Source organism: Bufo bufo, chromosome 4, assembly GCF_905171765.1.
Source record: "Bufo bufo chromosome 4, aBufBuf1.1, whole genome shotgun sequence".
NCBI lineage: Eukaryota > Metazoa > Chordata > Amphibia > Anura > Bufonidae > Bufo > Bufo bufo.
This window is the reverse complement of record NC_053392.1, coordinates 281,212,596-281,223,695: the sequence shown is the minus strand read 5'-3', so window position 1 is coordinate 281,223,695 and position 11,100 is coordinate 281,212,596. Positions and strand designations below refer to the sequence as shown.

Sequence of the window (11,100 nt, the reverse complement as noted above, 5' to 3'; positions counted from 1 at the left end):
CAGAGCATCCATGTGTAATGCTAAATCAGTTGCACTAGAAGAGCTTTTCAATCTCATTTCTCATTGTCAACCACAGGGGGTCCCTGTGTTCTTCTCCTCCCTCTTCCCCACCCAGCAGCTCATCGGACTGCAAAGAAAGAGAAACAAAGAAGAGAGGGGGTGGGAGAAGCAGAGAGATGCAGGGAGCAGCAATCAAACTCAGCCACATCCAGAGCATCACTGAAGCTCTTATTACAGAATCACAGCCCAACTCCACACAGCTTTCCAGGCAGCACCAGCAATAACAAGCAAAGCAGCAAACAGTTCTCCAGTCCTTGTGTCACCTGGCTGCTTCCCTTCTTGTGCTGACAAGCATCACCTACTTAGACATGTATTATTTTGCTTCCTCCAGAACCCTAAGCACATGGAGATAAGAAGTTTTGAGGACCAGAATAACATCTAGATGTCTGAGCATTGTGTGCTGAGGGGTGGCTGCCTGCTCTGCCTCCTTGTTGCTCTCCTGTACACTAAGAGTTTATCAATGAAGCAGTCCTCTGGAGATAATTGGAGCTATTTTCTGACAAACTAATGGCATGACTTGATTTGGATCTTGTGTGGCTTGATGAAAGGAGTCAGTGATACATAGCAGGAGCTCTACAATGACTCTCAAGCACCCATAGGAACGAGTAATAGGTCGAAGTGGATTTGAGGGGATTGAAGAACGTTGCCTACAACTGCAGCAGCCTGTGTTCTGATCTTATGGACAATGTAACTTTGCACATAGGAATAATAACAAATCAAGGAGGTTCCTGAAAGCAGTTATATGGGGATTGTGATACTGGTAGTGGTGGTTACAAGGACTGGAGTTCCCTCACTACCTTGGATTTAACACTAGAAGGATATTTAGGCTGCTTGAGTTTCTATTCTCTGACTTGGTCTTACTTTTATAAACAAGATGAAGTCTGTATTCTACAGTCGCTTCTTCATCCTTCTTCCTTGGGTATTGATTGTTGTTATTATTATTGATATTGATACCAGGAGACCTTCTAATACCAACAGAGTACCCATCACCCGCCACTATTCTCCATACTGGAAACATAGGATTGGTCGGGCAGCTTTGATGAGACTCCAGCCAAGCGACATCAGCATGGCTTCATGGACCACCAATCAAGAACAGTTGACTAGCTCTGATAATCAGTGGGCAAACAACAATACTATGCCTATTATATATGCCATCACCCCTACTTACAGCCGACCTGTACAGAAGGCAGAACTTACTCGCCTAGCCAACACATTCCGTCAGGTTCCTCGTTTACATTGGATAGTAGTAGAGGACTCTCCACATCCTACAGATTTGGTCAGCCGCTTTTTGGCTGGGGCAGGTTTAAGGGCCACTCACTTGCATGTACCCACACCAAGGAGATATAAACGATCTGGTTCACCTCGAGCTACAGAACAGAGGAATGCCGGATTGGCTTGGCTTAGACAGCAGTACCAACCCAAGACTCATCATCATCCTCAGCGATCAGAAGTCCAGAAGTCACCTGTACAACAGGAGCACCCTGCAGGCATTGTCTTCTTTGCTGATGATGATAACACTTACAGTCTGGAGCTATTCCAGGAGGTACTTTCCATATATGTGTGTCAATTGTCCATTATTCATTCCAACTACCACATAGGGTATAATTCACAATGCAAGGCTCTGTAATGTACTTAGATGCTATTTCAAATTATCCTTAGACAATAACCATGCTTAACATGGGTGTAGTATATTACTGGGAGTTTCAGCACTGGTGCTGGTGGACAGATCCCACCACACTTCTGCTGATGCCTCCAGAAAACTTTCTGATGCCACAAATACTCTCCAAGGAGTTCTTCACAGCTGCTTTTAAGGTGGGATTATTATTATTATTATTATTATTATTATTATTATTATAGCGCCATTCATTCTATAGCGCTGTACATATGATAAGGGGTATACCATACATAATACAGACAATTGCACTAAGCATGAACAAGACGAGTTACAAACTGGTACAGAATATGTGAAATACAAAAGTAAGCAGGGACTTGTCTTACACACTGCAATATTATACAAAGATAATAGCAGATGTGTATTCTATGTATTTATATGTAGTAAGCTATTATCTTTTTGAGATGATTTTCCAGATCCTGAAGGTAAATGTATTATTATTTTTTTGCTAAGTTATCCATTTAAATCATATTACAAATGAGTGGCAAGATCAACTAGGCAGAAATTACATGTAATAGGTTTATTATCCACATTGAAGAAAAGTGTTTTCGACTAGAATGGTGAATGACTGATGGAGTGAGATGCAATACCTTCAGATGACAGTGTCCAAAACTGTTTGTGTTACATATTTGACAAGTGTGAATGGGGAAATGTCCCAGTGCAGCTGTAGCAACCTTTCTGAATTCACAATAGCTTTTATTCAGAAAATTTCTTTTTTTACGGTAGCAGTGGAACCAAACAGTCTGTAGAGGGAGTCACTGCGCCAGTTTCTGAAAATCTCTTCTCTGTGCTCTCTTAGTAAGCTATGCCAAGTACTATGTATGTGTGAACGTGCCTTCATTTGTGGCACCTCCTAAATTTACAGCATTATTAAAGTTCTTATTTTATATAACATAAGAGTGAACCTTTGATAGTGTCACAGAGTAAATCCTACATGTGAATTACAGCAATTGCTATCAATCTAAGGAGAAAATTGTGCAAGAAAACGTTGGTGCATCAATTCAACCTAGCTGGCAAACCCATAGTTAGGGGTAAATAAGTATGTAAAGTATTTAATAGAAAGTATATAATACAATGAATGCAGTTTGTCATAAGGACATTGACTCCATATGTTAGAGTGGAAATTCTGTGGATACCAGTATTGGACAACAAGTGCCCTGGAAAACATAGAGGGGGTGAGTCTTTAGGGAATGTCTCATATGTACTGAAGTTATTGCTATATAGGGGATGCCTTTCCCTGTCTACAGCACATTATATGAGTCTATACCAGACTTCATTACACAGAAAACATACAGTGAGAGTTCAAGACACTCCAATATTAGTTACACACAAAGAAAAAGCCCAGAAGGAAAACCTTATTGAGTTCTTGGATACTTGGGGAGTAGAATTTGATGCAATTATGTCATTGACGTCTTTTATTACATATCTCTAAAAACAGCAACAAACCAAAGAAACCAGTAATGCACAAATGAAATATGTCCTAAAGTCCTAAGCCATTTTGTACAGTTTTGCAGTAAATGCATTTGTCTCTATAAGATATTCTGCATTGATACAACTGCAATATTCATCTCCTTGCAGTGTGGATGTTGGCTTTGTGATGTTGACTTCTTTAGATTTGCTTTTTCTAGAAAAGCTTTTACCCATGTTTCAATGACATAGTGCTGTTTTATATTTTATCCCTGGTAACCATATGCTTCCCCTACAGATTCATCATGTACGCACTATGCAGTGATAATCTGTTCACACATTTTCCATAAAACACTGTGTGTTACTGCTCCCATCACCCTCTTGAATAGCCTCATCTATAAAACCAACAAAACAAAGGAAACTTTCTGATTCAAATGGATCATTTGAAGCTTGACATATCTGGTAATGGAAAGGATTGATCTTTCTCTTGAAACTGTTATCACTCTGTCTGGAGAAAGGGGCCTGAAATATGACGCCCATAAATAAAGCTATGGATTTCCTTCTGTGGCTCTTAAAAACGTTTGTTCTTGACAGATCGTGTTGATAAAGAATTAAACACACATCCTCTCCTTTGTGCTGTATTCTTTTCACTATCACAAATCCAATAAAGTTTTAACCCATTACTCTATATTTATGTGTATATACTGTACAACATATGTTTCAAGCTGCATGCAAAGGCACTTCTCTGTTGATGGTAGTATATCTAGAGAGCCAAACATATCCCTTGCTCATTTCTATAACAAAAGTAACAACAGACAAAAATAATACAAAATGTTACTTAAAGAGGACCTTTCACCGATCCTGACATTGTGAACTAAGTATCATGACATATACAGCGGCGCCCAGGGATCTCACTGCACTTACTATTATCCCTGGGCGCCGCTCCGTTCTCCCGTTATGTCCTCCGGTATGTTCGGGGACTTGGTTATAGTAGGCGGAGACTTAGAGGACTTGGTTATAGTAGGAGGAGACTGCCCTTGTTCTGCTGGGTGTCTCCTTCTCCTATGCTGTAGTGCTGTCCAATCGCAGCGCAGAGCTCACAGCCTGGGAGGTTTTTTCTCCCAGGCTGTGAGCTCTGCGATGCGATTGGCCAGCGCTACAGCCTAGGAGAAGGAGACGCCCAGCAGAACAAGGGCAGTCTCCTCCTACTATAACCAAGTCCCCGAACATACCGGAGGACATAACGGCGCCCAGGGATAATAGTAAGTGCAGTGAGATCCCTGGGCGCCGCTGTACATGTCATGATACTTAGTTCACAATGTTTGGACCGATGAAAGAATGGTCCTCTTTAAAGGAAACCTGTCATCACTTTCTAAGCCTATTTACCACTCACTTTTCTAAAAATACTTTTTAATACATTAATAATGATATTAAAATAAATTCTGAACGAACTATCAGTTCAGAGAAAAACCTAAAATAAATGTTCCCGCCATATATGTAAATGAACCGTAGATGATTCCTGTCTCCTCCATGCTTCAGAGATGAGTCCAGCGTTCTCTGACTCTGAGCCCAGCCACGGCCACTGTGAAGGAGCCCAGCACCGCCCCGCATCCTCCGAATCTCCGCCCGCATCTTTCGAATCTCCTCCTTGCTCCCCGACGTCACAAAGCTAGAGCTAGCGCATGCGCAGTTTGTTCCCTGAGGTTGATGCCAGCACAGGGAAGGAACACTATGCCAACACTGCGCATGCGCTAGCTCGCGCATCGCGAGATTACGGCGCTCTAGCTTTGTGACGTCGGGGAGCAAGGAGGAAATTCGAAAGATGCGGGCGGTGCTGGGTTCCTTCACAGTGGGCGAGGCTGAGCTCCAGAAACGTTACTAACAGCTCCTTTGGCTTCTTACTTGCCTCATTTACATATATATCAAATAGTTTTTTGCCACAATAAACGCACAGAGAGCTATGGGGACTGGGTATTGCGGATGTGCTAGCGGCAATTTAGCAGCCCATGTCTTCAGCTCTATACCCAAAATCCAGGTGACAGGTTCCCTTTAAGAATTTTACAAGGCCCTCAAAAATGTATGTAACATCAGGGAGTTCTATAAAATATCAAAGTAAGACATACTCAGCCCCCCGCTCTTCTAATGCTATGGCTCCAGTACCCACCATCACTGCTTATTTCCAGTACAGGTGCAGTGATATCCCCAGCTACCCCATGTGATTGCTGAAGCCGATCAGCGGTTACGTGGAGTAATCCAGTACATCATCACTGCAGATCCAGCTCTCTCCAGTGATAACCTCCCTGACTACCGCAAGTTACCGCTGAAGTCATTGACTGGGGTAGTCAGGGACTTCAACACTTCAGTACCAGAAACAAAGACTGCGGGAGAATTGGAGTGATAGCACTCGAACAGTTAGGGATCAAACCGGTTTGGGGGTCACAGAAACCTCATTTAAAGCCCAGTTATGAAATGTTCTACTATACTAGGTGTGATGATCCCTACTCTCGGGTCATGTCACAGGGGTGAATTATGCTAGTGAGCTCATCAATTTACCACATAAATTCCCACCCACCTATTCTAGATGACGGAATTATGCTAACTTACTCTCCTAGATTCTAACACCCCAATATTTTCTATTGCAATTGCTGCCACCACCTATACTATAAGGCAATAGGGGCCTATACTCAGATATCCTCTCAACCCAAAATTAACACCGTAACACGAGTTATCTATATGGGACCTAAAATCCTCTGAAACACTACCAGTAACGTTATTCCCTCCGAAAGAGCAAGTTCTATAAGACAACAAGGAAGGGACTTATCAATTTTTTTATTTAATACACGATAGTGCAGTGCAATACAAAACGAAAGTGTCAGATAAAAGATAAAAAACTAAAATATACATACAATAACAATGCAGCAAACAGATAAAAAAACAAAGGGATAAAATACAGAATATTGGCTTACTGAGATGCAGCAGTTATTTTCTGGCTGTGGGGACAGCTGAGGATATGGGCAGTCACTCCAAACAATGTGGATCCCCAAATGGCTGACAATTAACTGTTCCCAACCACCCATTTTTATCCCCCCTCAGCCGAGGGGTGGGCTGTGATGGAATCTCCCTCCTTTCAGTCCGGCCTTCTGGGACGTCTGATATTATTCAGGTTTCTGCCCCACCTTCCCAAACGGCTGACCGATGTGGCAATATGAATCATGGCAATTTCTCGCCGTATGACAGGGACTGCGGGTACATGTAAGATCCCATAATCTGAGTCGCCTCATCCCGGTCATACAGACACCAAATATGATCGAGTTATGCTTTCCAGAAGGCCAGATCCTGAATCCAGAGAAACGCCTCATGTTCAGTATGGCGTGTATAGACTCTCCCCGAAGCCCATGTCAGGCTGAACACAATTACTAGGGTTCTGAGGATGTGGGTGTTATGAGGTCGGAGTTATGGCTTCTGATATTATTTCATTCATCTATTGAATGGGTTAGACCACCCGCTGGTCTAGCAGACAACATGTCTGGGGTTGCTCCACATTTTTAGTGTTCCCTACCAGGTCTTCATTAGTATGCCCACAGGATATTTCATACATATTTGATTGATTCGGGTCCTATCTCAGAGAGCCACACCTATGTCCAAGCTGACTGGTAAGACAGCCACTGGCCATTGTATCCAGGTGAGGAGTAAATGAAGAGGCATCCGTGCACAGCCACAAACTTGGTTGTTTCCCTCCCATAGAAGTGAATGGAGAGAGCTGCCCACATGTATGGCTACCTCTCCACTCCCCTCTACAACAGGGGTAGGCAACCTCCAGCACTCCAGCTGTTGTGAAACTACAACTCCCAGCATTCATACTTACTCTGCTCCTTATTTCCTATAGAAATAAATGGAGCATTCTGGGAATTGTAGTTTCACAGCAGGAGTGCTGAAGGTTGCTGATCCCTGCTCTACAATGATGTGGTGGCCAGCTGTCATTTCATCATGCAGAACAGGGATCACAGGATCTCAATTTGGGACAAAGGTGAGGATCCCAAAGGTAGCACCCATGGGTATACTATAAATGTCGATGATGGGAATATCCCTTTAACTGTAGAGTACAAATTTTGATACATTACTTTTAGGTCTTTTGTGCAAGCATAGAATGCAATCAATAGAAGGCATGTCTGTCGCTGTCTGTATCCATTAAAATGTTCCACTTAGCTGCATTTCTGTGTTCTTAAGCATGAATAGACTTATTTAATAATGCCCTTTTTCTGTTAAAATCTAGGGCAAAAGTGCAACTGCAGATTTATTTATTCTTGGAGAAGTGCTAGCCCTGACATTGCGATAACAATGAGTGATATGACTTCTGGAATACTATTAGAAAAGCTAACAAGTAAATACAGCTCGGCACTTTATATGTGTTGTTCACAGCTCATTACTTTGTCATTGCGGTAATTTCTCCACTATTACTATTATACATTGTAGAACATATCACTATCCTAGAAAAGTATACCATATTTCATATTTATGAATTAACCCTTATGTAGGAGACCATTGAATTGTATACATGTATATCCAGGCAATTAAACCGCTGCTTTGTTTGGAGGGTTAACTTGCCGTTGGCTGGGGTTCAGCGCACACATATAAAGTAAATACTACTGGCTTCAGAATACTGCAACAATAATTAAGGAGAAACTACTTTTCTTTAGTAACCAGACCTCCTACCTGTCTAATTGTGCCTACGTTTAATCCACCTCTCAAGCATGCAGACTGTTATTACTGTGCAATTACTGTGCATATTGTGCAGCTAGGTGATATTCTCGTGAGCGTTGTGGCACCTAGATATTGCAGAATGAGGCTAGCAGATGGTTAATATGTGCTGTAGGTTATTTATTATATGTTCCGAAAAGAGATTGAATAATATAATAATAAACGAGAGCACTTTATATCTTTAGATTCTTCTATAAAGGTATTCCTGATATTATAATTATTAATATCTTAAGAGGCGGGGTTTCTTACCATTTCTAGCAAACACTCACTCGTACATCGGGCAATCAGAATCTTTCAGCAGGTTTAAAAATCCTTAGTTGTCGGTGACAGATTGTGCCATGTAATCTCGATCTACTGCCTGCAACGGTGATTCAGTATGGGGATGAGAAATAGCATTAGTGATCGCTCCTCCCCATACTGAGGAGGAGATCGCTGCATGTAATGGCAGCTGTCTCCTCTGCTGACCACCAGGAAAATGCCAGGAAGGAACGCTTCCTTCCCGTCAATCGCCTGCTTCTTCTGCAGATGTAATAGTACCTTTAGACTAGACAGTCTAAACGTGTCAGACTTATGAAAGTGGCTGATGCTGGGTGATACATCTGGCATACCCTTAGATGGTCTATTCTTAAGTTTTCACTACCCATTATTTGGCTTTCTTTAGGTCAGAAGTGCGTGCCAACATTTCGGAGTATATTTTGGCACACATTGTCACATCTTAAAGGGTTTCTATCACTTCGTATGACATAATTAGCTCTCAGACACTAGCGATCCGCTAGTGTCTGCTCTGGCCAACCATCCTAATATAACAGCTTTTGGGGCAGCCGTTTTGCTAAAAAAAAAACTTTTATAAATATGCTAATGAGCCTCTAGGTGCTATGTGGGCGTCATTAGCACCTAGAGGCTCCGTCTACCTTCATACACAGCCACCGCCCAGCGCGTCCCTCCAGCCCGCCCATCTCCTGCTGAATGCGATCCTCCGTGTGATGCAGCAGACGAGTTCTCGCGCATGCGCCGTGCGCGGCTGTATTCGGCGCATGCGCAGTGAATGTCTGACCGCTTCCCTGCTCAGACATCTCCACTGCGCCTGTTCCTTGGAGCACTATGACGTCATCGGCGCAGGCGCAGTGGAGATGTCTGAGCAGGGAAGCGGTCAGACATTCACTGCGCATGCACCGAATACAGCCGCGCACGGCGCATGCGCGAGAACTCGTCTGCTGCGTCACACGGAGGATCGCATTCAGCAGGAGATGGGTGGGCTGGAGGGACGCGCTGGGCGGTGGCTGTGTATGAAGGTAGACGGAGCCTCTAGGTGCTAATGACGCCCACATAGCACCTAGAGGCTCATTAGCATATTTATAAAAGTTATTTTTTTAGCAAAACGGCTGCGCCAAAAGCAGTTATATTAGGATGGTTGGCCAGAGCAGACACTAGCGGATCGCTAGTGTCTGAGAGCTAATTATGTCATACCAAGTGATAGAAACCCTTTAAGCCATGCTCCTTTTCACTAAGCCATGCCCTCTTGTCAGGTGAGTAGAAAAAGTGTCTAAAACACTTTGTGGTGCAGCATATACACCAATGACTCCAGAAATCTCCCCTAATATGTGGTACCCCCTGGAGACATATGAGGTCATTTATTATGACCCTAAATTAAAAAAGTTGAAAACCCCTGGTTTGCTACTTTTTGAATGTCACTTTGCCTAAATTTGGGCACACCAGGTGTTTGTATGCCATAGTCACCACTGGGGAGTGGCAGGGTGGAGGTGCTGCAGGGGCAGGGCCATCAGCTCCGGTAAATTCATCATCATCTTTTACACTAGATTTCTGTAGTTAATGATGAGTAAAATGTTGGATCTCCTGAACCAAAAATGAACGATGTATTCAACTGGTGACACTATGATGTATTATTACATGAACTGTCAGAGCAATCTTCAGCATTGCCCGGCAGTGTATGTGAGGTGGCATGACAGATCAGGTACTGTAGAGAATGCTGATAAATTAGTATATCAGTAGTAATAAGTCAGAGCAAATGGACTTCTTGGATGTTTTTTTTTCACAAGTCATCTGACTGGCTTTCTCAATTAGAATGTCTTGTATGAGAATTCTCTTGGTTTAAAAACTAGTGACTTGTAATGCAGGAGAATTTTTGTACAAGCCATTATAATTGAAAAAGCTAGTTGGGTGACTAGTGAAACATCTTCAAGAAAAAAATACAGCAAGTCTAGCTGCTCTGACTTATTACTACTGATATACCATGACCCGGATGAATGAGAACCTTCACAGACATACCGTACTGCTAAATTAGGTATTCTAAGAAGGCTGAAAGATAGAGATGAAATGATTAAACTAAAACCACACCTAAAAAACATGATGAGTATAATAAATGCATTGTAACTTTATTAATAAGAAAATACAGTCCAATATATCCAAATGCACACAATGCTCAAAAGTAAGAAATCCATATTATACACATAAAAATCCAACGTGTTAAGTGCATAGAGAAACTGAATTTACCCCATGTGACCTGCTGATGCAAGAGCAAACGGATACATGTACCTCAATCCATATCCAAAACTGTATGTCCAAACAGAACTATTCAAAAATAAAGTGCATAGTACAAGAGTACATGACAATAATCAAAGTATCACCCACACCAACAGGATATTGTGCATTTTGCCGTCAGCTTTGTCAAAGGTCAATAATACCCTAAAACATGTAGCAAGACAAAAGTGTACCACTAAGGCCTCATGCACACGAGTTGTTTTTCTCGGCCTCCGTTCCGTTTTTTTTGCGGATAGGATGGGGACCCATTCATTTCAATGGGTCAGCAAAAAAAACTGATAGTTCATCCGTTTGTGTTCCGCGTCCGTTGTCCGTGTTTCCCTTCAGCCAAAAAAATAGTGCATGTCCTACTTTTTTCACATTTGCGGACAAGGATAAGCATTTATTACAAGGGATCTGTGGAAAAAACGGATCCTCCAAAAAATACGGATACCGCATCTGTTTTTTTGGGCGGACGCACAATTTGTCGTGTGCAATTTGTCAAGGCCTAAATGTAATCGAATGTTTAATTAAAAAAATGAAAATCAGACATCATACAGTACATGACAATCTTGTTCTAGCAAAGCTAGAACCAGCCCTGTATCTCACATGGATCCAAAGCTCTCCCTATCCATTGCTCTAATTGCTCTGCTAGATTTTTTTTC

The 11,100-nt window shown here is 42.3% G+C and overlaps 1 protein-coding gene across 1 annotated transcript in view; it reads left to right on the top strand.

Annotated features, from left to right (window-relative positions):
* The first annotated feature begins 934 nt into the window (after positions 1 to 934).
* The window catches only part of B3GAT2 (beta-1,3-glucuronyltransferase 2), a 304,820-nt gene continuing 294,654 nt past the window's right edge, over positions 935 to 11,100 (top strand). Inside the window, exon 1 of the mRNA XM_040428639.1 lies at positions 935 to 1,603. Coding sequence (XP_040284573.1) covers positions 935 to 1,603 — 669 coding nt within the window. The remainder of the gene's footprint in view (positions 1,604 to 11,100) is intronic.